At 42.9% G+C, this 19,450-nt stretch overlaps 2 protein-coding genes across 4 annotated transcripts in view; one reads left to right on the forward strand and one right to left on the reverse strand.

The window, feature by feature from the left end:
• cmtm8a (CKLF-like MARVEL transmembrane domain containing 8a) lies at positions 1-8,562 on the forward strand. Of its 3 annotated transcripts, none has more exons than XM_048229769.1 (4): positions 1-406; positions 6,053-6,208; positions 7,259-7,378; positions 8,105-8,562. In XM_048229769.1, exons 1-4 carry the CDS (start codon positions 260-262, stop codon positions 8,186-8,188), a joined length of 507 nt encoding a protein of 168 aa, XP_048085726.1. In that variant the 5' UTR covers positions 1-259; the 3' UTR covers positions 8,189-8,562. The 3 variants fall into 3 exon arrangements, with proteins under 3 accessions (XP_048085726.1, XP_048085725.1, XP_048085727.1); XM_048229768.1 differs by having other exon boundaries at positions 2-406; positions 6,053-6,226; XM_048229770.1 differs by having other exon boundaries at positions 5-406; positions 6,188-6,226.
• A 1,373-nt stretch (positions 8,563-9,935) lies between these two features.
• The window catches only part of fam126a (family with sequence similarity 126 member A), a 51,043-nt gene continuing 41,528 nt past the window's right edge, over positions 9,936-19,450 (reverse strand). The window contains 5 exon segments of the mRNA XM_048229414.1: positions 9,936-12,153; positions 12,156-12,188; positions 12,191-12,280; positions 12,321-12,593; positions 16,865-17,024. Of these exon segments, the coding sequence (XP_048085371.1) occupies positions 11,918-12,153; positions 12,156-12,188; positions 12,191-12,280; positions 12,321-12,593; positions 16,865-17,024 (792 nt within the window). The 3' untranslated portion in view covers positions 9,936-11,917.

The raw sequence follows: 19,450 nt of genomic DNA on the forward strand, positions 1-19,450 counted from the left end.
GCACTTGTTCAATAGCAGATACGAGTGGACGTTTGGTGGAGGACTGATGCGCGTCTGAATTATTTTTCAGAATGTTTCTCTTCTTCATGCGAAGACGGCGTTGTTAGTAAACCACGATGGTGGCGTGTTTCTGTAGTGTAATTCGTCGCGTCAATCTCAGAGGAAGTTCAAGTTCTCACTGTTTCTGACTAGTTTGGAATATAGCCCTGTCGTAACGTAGCCTAGGTTGTTCCAAGCAGGAATCCGGAGCTGTTCTGAAATGGAGGAGAGTGGGGTCTCCCGAGCCGTGATCAACACGAGCAGCAACCCCTACCTGGAGTTCGACCATATATCCACCGTGTCAAGCATCCCTTGCGACAAACAGTTTATCAAGAGCGCAGCGGGACTGCTGGCTTGCGCAGAGGTGGTGGGTAGCCAACTTAACGTAAACGTAACTTTTTCCTCATCCTTACTGGCCATTCGCTATTATGCGCCAAACCTCATTTTCCTCCGACAAACTGTGAATGGTATATTTTTGGATGAACTACTTTTTCTCATTGTTTGCTTGGATTATTAGCCAGTTCACTTCCCTAATCTCTAATATGACATGGGCAAAGTGGTAGGCTATAACTATTAAATTAATTACGTTTTAACATTCAAAATGCAATATATTCACTGTTGAAAGGAATAGAGAAACTCTTTGCAACCATACACCTCCACACAGACCCTAGTGGTGCCTCTTATCTTCGGTTTGAGTGAGCTCTGGAATTTCGGTGAGAGAATGGCCCTTTGTCATCAAGCGCCATTAGGCCAGCTGGAGTGGCTGGTTGCTAGGATGTAACATGGGTGTAGTTAATGAAATGCATTTACTCTGTATCACGACTTCAAAGAGGTTAAACAATATTGCACATGGTTTGTTAGCTAAAATGTAATGGTATTTTGATATCGTTGTTGTTTGCTGCCAGGTTTTGTGAATAGCATGTCCATAGGCCTAAAGCTCAGCTATTCCTACAAATTAGTTGCCCATCAGACCACATCAGATCATTGATTATGCCTCCATAGGACATATTGTCATATTGTGTATAGTTTGTTTTGTTCTCAGTAGCCTATGATAACAATATTCAGATTTCCATGTGTTTGGAATGGGTAATCGACTGTTGGCTAATGCTTGTGCTCAAGAAAGTAGAATTATGGACTAGGTAACCTGTCACATTTCACGTCAACTGTCAGCCATTACAGATTAGCTGCAGTAGGCTACTGTACAAAACAATCAATTACTTTTAATCAGCAAATATGAATGTCACAGAATGGGGAAAAAAGACAGACCTAACTCAGTCAAGGAAACTGATACAGGTTTAAGATGACATGAGGATGTGTTGAAAAGGGCAGGTTAATATTTTCATTTAATGTGTGAACCATTCACTCATAATCAGAGATTTAAAAAAAAAATAAGTCTCTGTGACTCTAACTCAACTTTATCACAGAGCCCATGGAGACACACCACTGAGCTCAGAGAGTTCTGGTCTATTCATTAGAGGACAGCAAGTCATAAGACACACATTCTATCTGCTAAACAGCATGTTGGGGGCCAATATAATAGCCGATATGACAGACTCAAATTCTCCCAATGCATTTGCATGTGTTAGGTGGGACTTACTCAAATGGCCATTCAAAGCCAGCTGCATGCTTCCTTCTCCATTATGTTATCACAGTGCTCAATGGAGAGGGGAGAGACACTGAACACCCCCTGGGGCTCAAAGCTACATGTACCGAAGATGATAACTGTTTCCTTGTACAGTTATCACGGCTTACTCAAACACACACACACACACACACACACACACACACACACACACACACACACACACACACACACTTGCGTGCACACACACACAACTACGCACATGCATAGAAGTACAGAGCAGGGCTCCAGATGAACTCGTTGCACTGGTGCTCCTAACTTTTTCATCAAGGTGCACCTGCACATATTAGAATAGAAGTGCACATATTAGAATAGAAGTGCACCTGCACATATTAGAATAGAAGTGAACCTGCACATATCAGAATAGAAGTGCACCTGCACATATTAGAATAGAAGTGCACATATTAGAATAGAAGTGCACCTGCACATATTAGAATAGAAGTGCACATATTAGAATAGAAGTGCACATATTAGAATAGAAGTGCACCTGCACATATTAGAATAGAAGTGCACATATTAGAATAGAAGTGCACATATTAGAATAGAAGTGCACCTGCACATATTAGAATAGAAGTACACCTGCACATATCAGAATAGAAGTGCACCTGCACATATTAGAATAGAAGTGCACATTTTAGAATAGAAGTGCACATATTAGAATAGAAGTGCACCTGCACATATCAGAATCAGGTGTCGGGGTCAGAGCTACCAGAGGCAGTGCAGGTGCAGGTCGTCAAGGGAACAGGTGTGGTTCTAGAACTCTGGGGGAAAATAACATTTAAATAAATTGATTTTATCACACTGGTCGAGAAGGTTCTGTTTCCGGAGATATACACAATTTATTGATTTATTGATGTGTTTATGGGCATATTCGAGCATAGGCCTATAGGCTTCACACACGTCAATTATCATTATCACCTGGACTATCTAAACTCCATTATGGGAGCACATCGGTAGGGGAGACTGGGGTTGGTTGTCTATTTTTTTTTACTTTCATTTGAATCCTTAAAAAACTCTATCCTTAATAGATTCTCTTTCAGTGTGTAATGGAAGTCTAAAGTGCAACCCCATCAGGGGGTTGGTTGTCACATACTATAGGGTTGGTTGTCACATACTATAGGGTTGGTTGTCACATACTATAGGGTTGGTTGTCAATATGTTATTTTAATGGGGGGAAATAAAACAAAGTTGAGGCATTCTTAAAAATACATTTAAATGGTTTAATTTCACTGAAATGCAGCAACTAGCATTGCATATCCAGAGACAACATCCACAGGAAAAATCCAAGTGCAGTTCATCCTCGTGTAACATAATATTGATATAATAATATGTAAATTAATGAAAGTAAAACCTATGTAAATATTCTTGAAATATCAATCTGGCTGTGTGAAGGAGCAGCAGTACCACTGATGCCTGAGAAATACTGGGCCTGTGTTTGAATCCGTATTTCTTTGCATAAAAGCATTTCCTAAATGATAAGCCTACTGTAGGCCTACTCCCTTTATTTTACATTGTAATATAATATTACATGTGACAACCAACTTCGAAGACAGTGTGACAAGCAACCGCAACTGAGAAGTTAAGAATAACAACCACATGTTGTACTGTGGCTAAGAAAATATGTATCTGAATCATAGATTTCCCTTCATACATTTTAATGGTAAGAATGGTTTTGTTACAAAGCCACTGTGTACAAAACTAGAAGAGAAGATCTGATGAGTGTGACAACCAACCTGTGTGATAACCAACCCCTGTCTCCCCTGCAAAATTTCCGGAACCAAAATATTTACCTTATAACGCCATGTCCTACATATCTAGATCAAAACACAACCTCTGTACGGGGCAAATCCGTGTGGTATAACAACAGAAGACACATGACTAAAGTCAGAAGAAAGAAAAAAAAACATCATTGCTATTAGGCTACTATTACATTTTATGTGTGACATTTACTCTTCATTCATTCATTCATTCATTCATTCATTCTGGGTCATAGGCGAGTTTAGGCTATTTTTAGGGGTGCTCAAGTACCCCTCAATTTAATCTCATTACCCCTAAAAAAAAAAAAGTAATTGTGCATAGATTGACCCAAGGTGTGCTCAAGTTCTCTGACCTGTAATTAGTTTAGTTTAACATTTAAAATTTTAAACAATTTATCATGTCATTTCATATAAATGAAATACGTAGACCTATACTGCGACAAATATCTTAGCTCTAATTCCGCGAGACCGCAACCTTGGCGTCTACCGCTAATTTGCCATCACCAAAATGAATGTGCATGCAGATGGTGGAGCAGCGTTCTTGTCACCCTGCCCTGCCCTGCCACTCATTGGTGACAGGTAAACACACAGAGTGACCGAAGTCTCGGCATTGTTTTACTTAAATTGTTTTTACCTTAACTTGTGAGGACTTTTCTGATTATTTTATCTGCAAAATTGACCATATCAGATCCAATATCACATCCCAGGGTTGCACTTCTGTTACAACTCACAGTCCCACCAGCATCCTCCAGCATTTCACTCCTCTGTCTTAGGAATACCTCTGAGCTGTCTGAGACACCTTAAGCACACAGTGAAGCTGAAGCAGAAAATAAACACACAGTGAGGTGAAGGGTGAAGTGCACACTAACCCGGAGCAGTGAGCTGCCTTGCTACAGCGGCGCTCAGGGAGCAGTGAGGGGTTAGGTGCCTTGCTCAAGGGCACTTCAGCCGTGGATGTGGGCATGAGAGAGCAGTGCTCAACCACTTCCCCCGCCCACATTTTTCCTACTGGTCGAGGATCGAACTGGCAACCCTTCGGTTACAAGCCCGAAGCCCTAACCAGTAGGTCACGGCTGGATCCCCCACCCCTACAAAACACCTGAGAAATGCCCTGGGCCCTTGGTCGTCAAGTCAAGAGTGAGGTCAGAAACCTAGGTGTACTTTTCAATAGCTCTCGTAATTTTGATAAACAAGTCAGCTCTGTTGTTAAAGGTAGTTTTTATCAGCTTAGAACAGTAGCTAAGCTGAAGTAATAAAGTTAAAAAATTAGGAAAAATCTAACCTTTAAGGACACCAATTTTCTATGTGAATGAATAATGTATCGTAAATAAATGTTCTTCCTATTAAAATAGCCCCACATCATCACATACCCTTCACCATTTTTCACGATTGGCATGGGGTACTTTCCATTAGATCATCTCTCAATGTAAATCAAACCTGTTATTGGGCTAACTAAAATAAAACCATGTCAATCTCTAGGTATGGTGAAGGGTATGTGATGATGTGGGGCTATTTTAATTCCAAAGGCCAAGGGAACTTTATCAGGATGCATAGCATGTTGGACCCATGAAATAACATGGCCTTAAAAAAAATCTGCCTGCCTCTATAGGAATTTAACATAGGGGTATGTATACTTATGACCCCCTGTATTTTAAGAAAGAACATTTATTTATTTACGATACATTATTCATTCACAAAGAAAATTGGTGTCTTTAAAGGTTGGATTTTCGTAATTTTTTTAATTTAGATTATTTTTTTATTTTTTTAATGTATGAAATACAAACATAGGATATGAAGCCACCTTTTCACTGAGTGTGTTGGGGGGAGTCTATGTTGTGTAATGTCTATGATCTTCAATGGTGTGGTGGTGGGCTCCCAAATCAAATCAAGAAATTCAAAATTATCGATATCAAAACAATGTGACACACTAAAATTCTTATTATGTATTTTTCATTGACTATGGCTCCTGATAGATAGATAGATAGATAGATAGATAGAGAGATAGACAGATAGATAGCCAACAGAACATCTATGATTCTGTAAATAACTATTATTGTATTGGATTTGAGTTGTATACCCATACTGTTATATTTTATTCACCTGGTTTAACAACTACCACATGTTTATATAGCCTATGTGGTCTAGGGCCTAGGCTATGGGCCCCGTGTGTCTGCCAAGGGGCCTGCACTAAAAGATTGTGCTGATACCTTTTGCGGCCATTTTTTGTTGCCCCCCAAATAAGTCAAATGCGCATCAACCCAGCTGTTTAACTAATTTTATACAAAGCCTGTTGCTGATAGTCACTCAGACTGGAATCTGGAGTCCAGACTTATTGTAAACACACACACATACAGACACACACACATGCATCGGTGTGAGACTGATGTCCTACACAGGTCCTATCTCTGTTGGTGTTCAGATTGCCAGTATACACACACACACACACACACACACCTGTGTAATAAAAATTGGTGTGTCCTTCACAGGTGCTTGGCCTTCTGGTGTGTGGACTGATCGCCAATATACACACACACACACACACACACACACACACACACACACACACACACACACACACACACCTGTGTAATAAAAATCGGTGTGTCCTTTACAGGTGCTTGGTCTGCTGGTGTGTGGACTGATCGCCGGCACCGACTACTTCCGCATGTCGCCCTTCGGCTGGGTGATGTTCGTGGCTGTGTTCTACTGGGTACTCACTCTCTTCCTCCTCATCCTCTTCCTCACCCAGGCCCACTCCAGAATCCCGCAGGTGCCCTGGAGCACGGTGGTGCGTACACGCTGTGGTGCCTAGCAACGCCATCACAGCCTCACGTGTGTGTGTCACATGACGAACTGTAGCCAAACATATAGTAAATTATTAAAGGTGCTTTAAGCGATGCCACACGTTTTTTAGGCTAAAACATTTTATGTCACATACTGCCAACATCACCTAACCAACCACTAGCTATCTGTGTCCTGAATATGTCCTGGCAACAAAAACAACCTGGGCAAACCTAGCCCATAAAAACATAACAAACTGTTCCAGCAAATCACAGAAGAGATGCATGTTTAGAAGAGTTTCAATTGCACGGGAGAAGCACGGGAGGGAGGGGGAGGAAGTAGCGAGCTAGCTCTTTGTTTTATTTGAAAGTCAACAGAAGTGACGTTGCCCAGCTTCGCTTAGAGCAGTGTTTTTCAACCTTTTTTGTGCCACGGCACACTTTTGACACTTAAAATGTCCCACGGCACACTAACATCCTGTGTGAAGAAAAAATAAACATACCATAGCCTAAAATTTCAAATAATACACAGATATGGCCTTATTATGGCTTCTATGCAAGACCTGCTCAATCAAACAAGTGCCCTCTGTTTCATTTGTAGGTATCTAATTTAATTGTTGTTATGAACTGGATATGTGATGATTCTGTGAATACTGGATATGGGGCCCCTGTTGTACAATGCCTGCATACCACAAATAGGGCAATCATACAATCAATGAGAGCATGTGGTTATAAATTCTTTGATGCAAGAGTTGCTTCTTTTCTGGACCAGTGAGTGACATGTGAGTCTTTCTATGTATGGTATAACTAAAGTGTGACTTTTCTGACATCATAATGTTCTTGCAGTAATGCTCACAGACTTGGTCTCCTAGCGATGAAATTGGAAGATATTTTAAATCTGTTCTGTCTGTATGTACTGTATGCGGAAGGGAGAATTTGTTTTAGTGTCTTGTTTTAGAAGAACTTGTAGTGAGTGGCAGTTTGCCAAGAACTTGCTTTCACCATAAATGGCTCTGGATGACTCTTGCTGCGTTTCCCAGGTGCTGATTTTCAACACCAGTGCCACGTTACTCTACCTTGTGGCAGCGGTTGTCGAGGCAACGCTGGTGGATCATGGGGTGAAAGGGCACCACAACTACAACAGCTGGGCCGCATCCACGGTGAGCTTGACAAGACGCTAACCAAAATAACAACTCCGTCCGAAATTTATACACTGCAAAAAATGATCTTACCAAGTGTTATAATCTTTTATTAAGATGAAAAATCTAGTTAGTACTGTTTTTAGTATAAATATACTTACTTTGAGCTTTTTTGTAAGATTATTTAACTTAAAATAAGTCAAAATCTTCTTAAATTAAGACATAAAAAAGTAAATGTATCTGCCAGTGGAGTAAGTAAATTTACCTTAAATTGTCTTAAATCTTCAATCTTATCTTAACCCATTTACTCCTAAAATGCCTGCTAAAAACGCCTATAGAATCCTATGGCATTCTAGACTAAATAACCTTATTTCCTGAGGGTTTTCTGAAAACATACTAAAAATTGTCAATGTCTACCAAAATGTAATATCTAAGCTTCTGTAGCACCTAGAAACATGAAATAAAAGCATGCTGCGCTACGCAGCAACCAGCGGGAGAGTCAATGTTGCGCTATGCAGCATCTGGCGGGAGATAGAATGTTGCGTCATGCAGCATCCAGCGCGAATGGGTTAAATTAAGATAAAATTACTTACTCCACTCACTGGCAGATAAATTTTGCTTTTATGTCTTAATTTAAGAAGAAGAAACAGCAAATGTATGTATTTACCTTTTTGTTGCAATCATGTCAAAAATTAATGCACCATTTCCCTTTCTCCCCTGCTATGTGTGGGTGTTGTCTCTGTGCAGTTCTTCGCCTTCCTCGTGTCTCTGAGCTACGGTGGCAGTGCCTACCTCGGCTTCAAGGCCTGGAGAGACAGAGGGGAGGAGTAAGGGGTTAAGACAGACTGCCTTCAAATGAAACCACTTCAAATCAGTACAACGCAGCTTCAACCGGGGAACAGAACAATGAATTTTGGAAAACTGGAATGTCCTGGTGACGACCATTGTTGGCTCACGAATAAAGTGGATATTCAGTGTGTTTGATGTTTTCCTATCTAGAATGGGTTCTCAGGCCAGACCTGCTGAGCTGAGTATGGGGTGAAGTGTGTGTGTGTGTGTGTGGAATCTAGAGGATGGAGCTAGCTGAAGAAGAAGTGTGTGGGGCAGGGTATGAGTGTTTGTTAGTGTTGCTGAAAGACGGTACAGGCTCTTAATTTAACCTACACTGGCTAAATACATATAATGATTAAAAATGTTAGGTCTTTTTTGTGTGTAGAATGCATTTTTTTGTATGCTTATTTGTTTACTGTATTTTTTTTAATGTTTGGATCCTATTATGGATATTGAAGTGACTCCACCAGACTGCAGTGGTAGCCTAAAATACATTTTAAAGAAAGCATCCTCAGCTCAGTGAGAGTTTGTGGGTCTTAAATCAGATGAACCATGAAGCATAGACTCTGGCATAAAGGTACAGATTAGGCGGTGTTTGATATTATAGTATGATAAACGTCATGTGTTTAAAAACGCTATAAATGAAAATCTTTGGCTTCACAATGAAAATAAAAAAATATTAAATAAAACATAAAATTATTATTTGTAATATTAAATGATTAATTAAAACTTAAAAAAACAAACTTAACTCATTTGAATCTGTAAATAATTTCGATATGCTTAATCATTTATTGAATGATATATTTATTTAATGACGGCAGGTATGCACCATGAAATAAATAAACTAAAGTTGGTGAACGACTGATTGGTTACTCTACCTATCAACGATTAGTGCAAATTTGCCTCTCATGATTTGGGCAGGGCCTATCTACCATCTTTTGATGTGGTTCAGAGCCCGTCTACGGTTCTCTGTGTGGTTGCAATGCATGGCCGTAAATGGAGCCGTGCATTATTTTACGACCCTGTCGAATCCGATCTGAATTGGGAACATAGACTGTAGACTATGGTTGGGAAACAGTCTGGCGCCACCTAGTGAGAGTACACTGCTCGTGCACAACACCACCATGACTGTAAGATTACAATCCATTGCATTGCTTTAGATTATGGTTATACTTAATTACATCCAATAATGTAACAGCCTTCACAGCGACAGTGCTCCACTATATATATATATATATATATAAATCGGTTCCAATTATTTTCAGTTATCAATGTCTACATTTCTAACAATACCCAAAATGTGAAGGCTATTGCCATTGTATGTGTCCACTCAAATGCCTGTGCTGAGAAATTAAAAGTATGTGTCAATCAACCACATCAAGAGTCAGAGCTCAAATGCTCTAGACCAGGCAGGTGAGTGCAGTGTGGTCTAGGCCAGGCAGGTGAGTGCAGTGTGAATGTCTACCTTGTAAATTATTCAAGGTATCTTGTGAATAAATGAGGACTTGGAGGCACCAGAATAACAATAAATGATGTGTGTGTGTGACAGAGAGAGAAAGAGAGAGAGCTAGGTTAAAATATACTTCTTAGTTAATACTAAAATGGCAGTTCATCTTAATTATGAGATCAAATCTAGCCAATCAGCACACTGCTTTATAAGCATGGAAGGGCTGGGTATACTTACACTAAGAAAGCCCGGCAAACCACAGTCTACCTTTACAATGAAAGGAGGGCAAGGACCCAGAGATAAATATAAACATTTTATTATCAATGAAACAAGGACATGGACCCAGAGAGAAATATAAACATTTTATTATCTGAGAAGCTCCATCATTGAGTTACTTTCAGACAAAAGGCAAAAAGAACAAAACAAAAAAAACTTTAGTACAATAATATGTACAATTCACAAGAGCATTTTTCCACATTTCTGTAAACAAAAATTTGGAGCCATGATTGTTACATTTCCACATTGTGAATTAAAAAAAAAAAAAAAAAAAAAAACACCCCTGTACTTTACCAAATACATACTTTATGGAGACGAAGCTAACCAATAATCAAATGAAGCAATTTATTTTCCCATTTCGTGAAGATCATACAGTACCACAGTGATTCGTCCAATCTACCCATTAAATAATCGCAATCATATAAACAAACACACGCACAGACAGCCCAATCATAAGAAGACAGTAACATGATACGATCAAAAATCATGTAAAGATGGGCGAACCAATACAATTTGCAGAAAGGAGAACTGGAGAGAGCTTTGCGAGGGGTGAGATACTTGGCTGTCACTCCACTGCATCCCCTGTCACGCTGGTCTGAAGTTGTTCTTGGAGGAAAATAAAACATGTGCTTTGATTTTTTTTTACATTTAAAAAAAAAAAACAAAAAACATTAATACTGCAATGGAACCTTCCTCTCCCTCGTTCCTAATACCACAGTTTGTATAGCATACATTAAAAAAAGTCATCGTACAACACCTGCTCTCTTCACTGTCTCATTCTGCAAGTATACCAGTCGGAGCACAGCGGAGAGCTATCACAGTTACTTACTGGATCAAAATAAAGAGATATTGCTTCTTCGGCATCTTGGAAACAAAATGCTGTCATGAACAAAGCTTTTTTTCCTTTGTTTTAAACATTTCGGTAATTTTGGTGGATTTGTACCAACAGATACGGTCAATAGTGGTAAAAATATGACTGCACAATCATATCGAGGATTTGGGGGCTAGGCCAGAAGTTAGGTAAACACATAGTGCTGGCTTAGGTTTAAGCCTAGTGCATCATGGGTAATTTTTGATTGACCCATTTTCCATTGCTTCATCAAACATGCTGTGCTGTGCTTCTCTTAAATAAAGCATTATTTTAAGAAAAAAAATAAAAATAAAAAGCCGACGCGTTTTTGTTCAGCAAAGCCAACCAACAAAGGGGGGTATTTCCAAGATTTGCGGTTTTGTGGTTTTACTCACTAAGCCAGATAAGTTAACTACTTACTCCGATAAGGTGGCTACTAACCCGGAGTTAATTTATCTGGGTTAGTCACTAAACAACGTTCATTTTAGAAAATATCCCGCCTGAACAAGTACAGTACACCCATGGCAACATAGTCTTACAGTACACTCAAACACAAAATCATGCATGCACATACACACACACACACACACACACACAGACAAAACGACACTTAAAAAAAGAAAAGAAAAGAAATCACACTTTAAACAGTCCGGAGTACAGGCCACAATACCTAACCAGTTGATGGGGGACTCTATTAAGAGATCTTAAATAAATTGCGACACCAATAAAAGAAAAAAAATACATTTACCGTGACTGAAGTGGGGACTCTTTAGAAAATAATTAATTTGAAAAATACTTTATCTTCATTTAAAACAGTTTTAGTGATTCACATCCCATCAACAAATAATGAACAATTAAAAACAGAGAACTCTCTCTAAGGTGCCACAGGTATGGCTGAATGCCACCAGGGGGCACCACACAGAGCAGCTTTCCCCTCTCGCCTCCTCTTCTTCTTCTTCTTGCATAACCAGAAAAGGGCTTATTTGGGGGATTGGGGGGGTGTAAGTGCAGACTTGGGGTGGGGGAAAATGTGACGGAGGAGTGTCATGTTGGATCAACCAAGAAGGCAGAGTTGTCTCTCAAAACAGACGAGATTGGTTACCAAGAAGATGGGGGGAGAGGGTGTCCCCCGTGTAACATCACCACAGGTCAAAGTTCACAGGTCAGGGGCCAGATGGACGCTGATGCTCGGGGACGGCTGCTTGTGGTGGAGGGCAGGGCTGAGGCGGTCGCCACTGGACACCATGTAGCTCAGCCCGTCCTCTTGCAGGCTGCAGGCAGAGTAGCGGTTGACCTCGAGGGAGTGGTTGGAGCCGGGCGTGGGGCTCGGGGCGCGGTGGTGACCCTGGCCGCCGGTGGCGATGGCGAGCGCGTTGCTCACCTGCTCGAAGGGCGCGAGAAGACGGCGCTGGCCGTGCGCGAGAGCTCAGCGTGGTCGACCTGGGCACCGACTGGCTGGACGTGAGGGTCAGGCGTTTGAGTGACAGCTGCTCCGTGTTCTCGCTCATGGCGCGGCCCATGAGCCCCTAGCTTCCAGATCTGGGGCTGGGGCCTCCTTTCTCCCCTCCTTCTCCCTCTCCTTCTCCTCTCCCTCTCCTTCTCCCTCTCCTTCTCCTTGTCTTTGGACTTGCCCCCCAGGAGTCGCCTCTGGCCCTTGCCCGTCGGTTTGCCCGCGGCGGCGGTGGGGGGCACAGGGCTGCTGGCGCCGCAGCTGTTGCTGATCACCACGGTGGGGGGGCTGCTGCCGCCATCGGGCACTGCGCGCGGGTAGAAGCCCTCGTCCTCCTCGGCGATCTCCATCAACTCGTCCGGGGAACCCAGATCCACTGCGTCTGTGGGGTGGGGGGGGGCGGACATATAGTCAAGTAGGGTCTCAGTGGAGCTCAGTGGAACATTTCTACTGCCTTTAAGAATTACAATTCTATTAATAGAATAGACTAATATTACGCCTCACTTAAATAGAAGTGTAGTGTAAATTTACAAAAATAAATGCCCACAGAGTCTAGCATGTATTATATTCTCTGTGCATTCTATATTCTATATATATTCTGCGTTCATACACACATTGGAGCTTTATGTGTACATTTATTACATTTATCAAATACTCATTCCATACTTCACTTCACTTAAGTACATCCCAAAATACTCCCAAGACCTTATCGTATATCTAGTATTTTTCTATCAAATGCAATATTACATTCACACACATTGAGCATTACATGTAAATAGCTGAACTGTATTACTTAAGCCCTCCTTACACCTTTGACAAGATTTGGGAAAGATTCTTGAAAGATTATAGTCTTTTGCTTTTGCTGTAGTCTTTTAAAGCTTGAATGAGGGGCTTTAGTTAAAAGACCCCAATATTTCAAGAATATTTCCCAAATCTTGTCAAGTCTTCTGATGGATGGGTAGCATTAATACACCCCTCAAAGCTCTGAACTTAGGACATATAAGTCACTGTCTCCCCCTACAGGCAGCAACAGGAATTACACAACACCAAGGGAGAGAGGAAGGATGTCGACGCCATTAGTATAATGATATCTCAGCCACAAGACCAAAAGCATAATATCTTAAGCCACACACCAATCGAAAGCACTGTATCTCAGGCACAAAATACCAGAAGCATCTTAATCTGAGAGACGTTACTAAGCACTGCATATTATGGGCTGACCGGCAGTTCTTTTCAGCGTGTCTTCGTCTCAGGGTACTTTCAGATATTTTGGATATGTCGGATGTGACCTTCAAGGCATTTCCTGAATTAACGGGACTTTGAGGCCACGCATTCAAAATGGGGGCCCATCCAATTACCCTCAACAAAAGAGCCAAAGAGGTGCCGGTGGGCCCTTTCTAGCTAATCAGCACAGAAGTCTGCTCCAAATGGCAGCCCAGAAGTTACACAGTGTTAGTGGTAGAGGGCGAGAGCGTGGAGAACTCTGCAATTCAAGCAGGCTGAAAAAAACGTAATCGAAAGGGCAGAGCTTTCTAATAGAGACCTTGTGTTATGGAAGAGTATGAGTATGTTTTGAGTGTGTGTGTGTGTATGTGTAAGAGAGATAAAGAGAGAAAAGAGTGGAGGTTAGAGCTCACTCAGCACACACACACACACACACACACACACACACATCTCCGCAGAGCTTAGCAGGCTGTGAAGTTCGAATGTGTGGCAAATAGCAATTAAAAAGAAGCTTTTGTCGAGAAACAGGGACGAAGTGCGGAAATGACATTAGAAGAGAGGAGCAAGTTAGAAAGGAATTGTGGCGTAATATTCAGGAAAAGTTTTCTCAAGGACATGCAGTTGAGAGGGCACCCTGAGACACACACACAGGCACCCCTGGACTCTGACCGTATGACAGGACATTGTCTTGTTCTGTAGGAAACGTCATCTCTACCAAGTTTGCAAAACATGTTTTGCGAGTTTCTGAGATGTTTGCTAAAGTAAACGCAAATGTGGAGTTCTGCAACAACGAATGTGTCATGCAGTGTTGATCTTCAAGTTCAGTCAATTAACCAATCCTGCTTGACTAGCCAAACATGGCGTCTTAAGCTTTGCACTGCAGCTATAAAGACAAGAACCTTTAGCAAGAGCGTACAGGACCCAAATTATACAGAAGCTTAGCTTTACCCAATTACAGAAACATTTATTGGGCAATCGGCTACATCTGAAGTAAAGCCAAAAACACATGCCAAGTTAATTTTTGACTTTGATTGTTGATTTAAAAAATTAGTTGTTCGCAAAAACAAAAATGACCTAGCTATTTAAACTACTTAAAACTATTGAACTATTAAATTAAATTAACTACAGAACTATTTAAATCTGAATGAACAAGAAGGCAGATGGTGGTGGAAGAAAAGTTTTGATTTTTGTGTTTTTTTTTGGCAACTCGATGACTCCAGGAGTGCTTTGCTGTGCGCCCGGTCAGCACCACCGCGCTGCCCTTGTGGAAAGTGAGTACGGGGGTGCAAGAGGTCAAGAGGTCGTGGTAACGCAGGTAAACGCAAGAGGTTGCTGGTTGGTTGGTTGGTTGGTCGCGCGGGCGGGCTGGCTCGCTCCCCACACTCACACTGTACCTCTGGGCTCTCCGAGGGAAGAGGGCCGGGGGTAGTGCTTGCTGGTGGAAGGCTGTGCGGAGACAGGTAGGCAGGAAGGCAGAGGGGAGAGGACCGGGCAGGACTGGGCAGGGTGCGCGCTTGGCTGGGCTGTGCCATCCTGAGGGGAGGGGAGGGGGGGGGGGGGGGGGAGCCCTTTTAGAAGTGGACCCTTCCCGGGGCGTCCCCCACCATCCTCCAGGTGCCTCCGCACAGACTTCTGCCGCCTGACCCCGGGCTGACCCCGCAGGTCGACGCCCACCTCGGCCGTGCCCCCCAGCGCCTCTCCCTCCGAGCGGCTCCGCAGGGCCTCGCCGTTGGCCACCCCCAGGCCGCCGGCGCCGGCCACGCGCTCACCCCCCACCCCCGTGATGCTGATCTCAGGGATGGGGCCGGATGGACTCAGCTCCGCCCCGCCGTCTACATTGTTCTCCTCAGTCTCTGGATGCAGGATGGAGAAAGTGGAGACAGACACACACACACACACACGCACACACACACACCCACACACATACACACGAGCGCACGAACCATGCATGCACGCACGCACGCACCCACCACACACACACACATGCACACACACACACACACGAGCGCACAAACCATGCATGCACGCACGCACGCACCCACCACACACACACACGGCACACGCACCCACCACACACACACACACACACACGGCACACGCACACGCACACACACACACACACAAAGACATGCATGCATGTATACAAGCACATAGACACGCACACACACACACACAAAGACATGCATGCATGTATACAAGCACATAGACACGCACACACACACACACAAAACAAACATATACAGTACATACATACATACACACACAAGCACACACACAGAAAGACACAGAAGACATAAACACATGCATGAATATACAACAATGGCAAATTATACATGATAATTCAACTTAAGAAAACACACAAAAGCAACATAAACATAATAAATATAAGTACAAAGGCAACATAAATGTAAAACATGTGTACGAAGGCAACATTAATACAGCACTATAAAAACAGAAAACAGGAAATCAGATGAGTGATGAGAATGACACTGGGTAATAATGAACTATGAAATGACACCAAAGTCTGAATGAACGACATGAAAGCCTGAGGTCAATATAATTACCATCCAGTGACTGTTCGCCATTCACTGTGTACCATACATATATGGTTGTTAGTCAAATGCCCATGCAGTCTGCGCAAAAACGTTTCTAATTTGCTTTAAGGACAGCGTTAGTCACCGCGTAGTCTAAAGTGCTTCAAAAGAAAATCTTTTAATGTGTATGAGCGCTTTCCTTTTAGGCCTTCATTAATTAAATCAAAGGGTAGGCATCTGAAAAGGTCAGGCTCAAAACTGTACAGGAAGGGATGGGAGGGGGGGGTTAATAGGCCATGGATGAGATGTCTCGCTCAGAGACACAAAGAAGAAAGCAAGGACAAAAACAGGGGGGTTCTAGAATGCTGGGCGTCCATTTTCTGCTCGGCTGAGTGGCAGTGAGGCGGACGACCTGACCTGACCAGGACAGGACTTCCGACTGACCCAACGAATGAATGGATGAATTGAGAGATTATAACGAAAGTATACAAGAGTGAAAAAATGAACGTGGGCTTGAGATGATGCTGATGAGAAGATCTCACCTCATATAAACAAACACTTTCACAAGGGTAACAGTCCTGCAAACACGGCAAACAAACAAAAATGGGAGCTACTTTTTTAAGGTTGTTTCTCTGACGGGACATTCTAAACTGCTAATGAACCGCAGAGGTGTGGAGTCTTCGTGTTCTGGAGATCCAAGAGCGATAGTTGTCGAGAGGTTGCCCGGCAACTCTCTGGGAACTACTCTTAAAATAGTTGTTTTGATGGGAAGCCCTAAACCGACTGCTAACGGGCCTCGCGTTGGGTGGGTGGAGTCCTCGTGTTCTGGAGGTCCGAAAAGCTAGCTGTGGAGAGGGGCCTTGGCGGCCACCCCCCCTCCCCACCGGACCCTCACCGTGTCTCTTCCAGCGGTGCCCGCGGATGGACAGGCTGGTGACGGCGTTGCGGGAAATGCGCGGAGCGGTCGGCGTGATCTCCACCTGGATGCTGCGCATGCCCTCCTTGCTGGACTTGAGCGCGGCGCCCGTCATGGTCGACTTGATGGCGTGGCCCACCTGACGAAGAGGAGGAAGGAGAGGAAGGAGGAGGAAGAACACAAGACATGGAGATGAGGGGCGTGTGGAGAAAACAGTCCAGTACATAGGATATATACATCTACACATTCCCCTCACTGCAGTACAGCATATAGGATATATACATCTACACATTCCCCTCACTGCAGTCCAGTACATAGGACATTCATTCATTCATTCCTCTCACTGCAGTCCAGTACATAGGACATTCATTCATTCATTCATTCCTCTCACTGCAATACAGCATATAGGATATATACATCTACACATTCCCCCCACTGCAGTACAGTATATAGGATATATACATCTACACATTCCTCTCACTGCAGTACAGTATATAGGACATATACATCTACACATTCCTCTCACTGCAGTACAGTTCATAGGACATACATTCATTCATTCCAGCATATAGGGGATATATACATCTACACATTCCCTCACTGCAGTCCAGGACATTCCATTCATTCATTCATTCCTCTCACTGCAATACAGCATATAGGATATATACATCTACACATCCCTCTCACTGCAATACAGTATAGGATATATACATCTACACATTCCCCTCACTGCAATACAGCATATGTAGGACATATACATCAACACATTCCTCCCACTGCAATACAGCATATGTAGGATATATACATCTACACATTCCCCTCACTGCAATACAGTATATAGGACATACACATACTGGATATATACATATATACATCTACCCCTCTCACTGCAGTACAGTACTGTATATATGGTATATATACATATTCCTCTCACTGCAATTTGGTTTTAGATTTGCAGACGTTGCTACTACTGTTTAGCAAAGCCACTTCCGATTGGAGGAAGAGGAGGGGAAGGAGAGGAAGAGGAGGGGAAGGAGAGGAAGAGGAGGAAGAAGGAGAGGAAGAGACAAAAGGAGGAAGGGGAGGAGAACATGAAGGGGATAGGAAGGAGGAGGGAAAGGAAGGAGGAAGAGAGGGAGGAGGGAGGAGGAAGGAGGAGGAAGAGGAGGGAAGAGAGGAAGAGGAGGGGAAGGAGAGGAAGAGGAGGAAGGAGGAGAGGAAGAAGAGGAAGAGGAGGGGAAGGAGAGGAAGAGGAAGAAGGAGAGGAAGAGGAGGAGAGGAAGAGGAGGGGAAGGAGAGAAGACATGGAGAGGAAGAGGGGGAAGAAACAGAATACTGGTGAGATGATACATCTACACATTCCTCACTGCAGTACAGTATATAGGACATACATACACATTCCTCTCACTGCAGTACAGTATATAGGACATACATACACATTCCTCTCACTGCAGTACAGTATATAGGATATATACATCTACACATTCCTCTCACTGCAGTACAGTATATAGGACATACATACACATTCCTCTCACTGCAATACAGCATATAGGATATATACATCTACACATTCCTCTCACTGCAGTACAGCATATAGGATATATACATCTACACATTCCTCTCACTGCAGTCCAGTACATAGGACATTCATTCATTCATTCATTCCTCTCACTGCAATACAGCATATAGGATATATACATCTACACATTCCTCACTGCAGTACAGTATATAGGATATATACATCTACATTCCCCTCACTGCAATACAGCATATAGGATATATACATCTACATTCCTCTCACTGCAATTTGGTTTTAGATTTGCAGGCGTTGCTACTACTGTTTAGCAAAGCCACTTCCGATTGGAGGAAGAGGAGGAAGAAGGAGAGGAAGAGGCGGAAGAGGAAGAGGAGTGAGAGGAAGAGGCGGAAGAGGAAGAGGAGTGAGAGGAAGAGGCGGAAGAGGAAGAGGAGTGAGAGGAAGAGGCGGAAGAGGAAGAGGAGGAGAGGAAAAAAGGAAAGATTAGGACAAGAGAAAGGAGGGATGGAATAGCACATCGAAAGAAGGAGAGAGGAAAAAAGGAGAGTAGCGAAAAGAGAGTGATGAGGAGAGAGAGGCGACGGAGGTAAAGACAGGAAATCAAACAGCAAAGTTAAGGATGGGGAAACGACAACAAGGGATGAGTGACGAAGTGATAGAAAAAAAAGAAGGAAGAGAAGAAAGCGAAAGAGCGAAGAGAGTACAGAAGGAGAGAAAGAAAAACAGCTAAAAAAGAGAGGGAGCAGAGGATAAGAGCGCGAAGAAGAAGAAGACTCGACTCGTAAAAAGCGGCACTTTAATTACGGAGCAAAAAATAAGCCCAGCAGTGAGTCACGCCTGCCTTTAAGTTCCATTCAAATCACACAGCTGCGCTATCAGCCGCTGACAGGAAGCACAATGACCCTCCAGATAAAGACAGGATCCATCCTCCGCTGATCCGATCCCTTATCACCTCAAACCCCGACGGCATGAAGCCATCTGCACTAAGACTTCCTGGTCTGCGATGCGGATGGGGAGAGTTTCTTTGA

This window comes from Alosa alosa, chromosome 20 (genome assembly GCF_017589495.1).
Source record: "Alosa alosa isolate M-15738 ecotype Scorff River chromosome 20, AALO_Geno_1.1, whole genome shotgun sequence".
NCBI lineage: Eukaryota > Metazoa > Chordata > Actinopteri > Clupeiformes > Clupeidae > Alosa > Alosa alosa.

Coding starts and splice junctions, on each gene's coding strand:
- cmtm8a (XM_048229768.1), top strand. CDS start 260: ATGGAGGAGAGTGGGGTCTCCCGAGCCGTGATCAACACGAGCAGCAAC. Junction 407..6,052: donor TGCTGGCTTGCGCAGAGGTG/GTGGGTAGCCAA, acceptor TGTCCTTTACAG/GTGCTTGGTCTGCTGGTGTG. Junction 7,379..8,104: donor ACAGCTGGGCCGCATCCACG/GTGAGCTTGACA, acceptor GTCTCTGTGCAG/TTCTTCGCCTTCCTCGTGTC.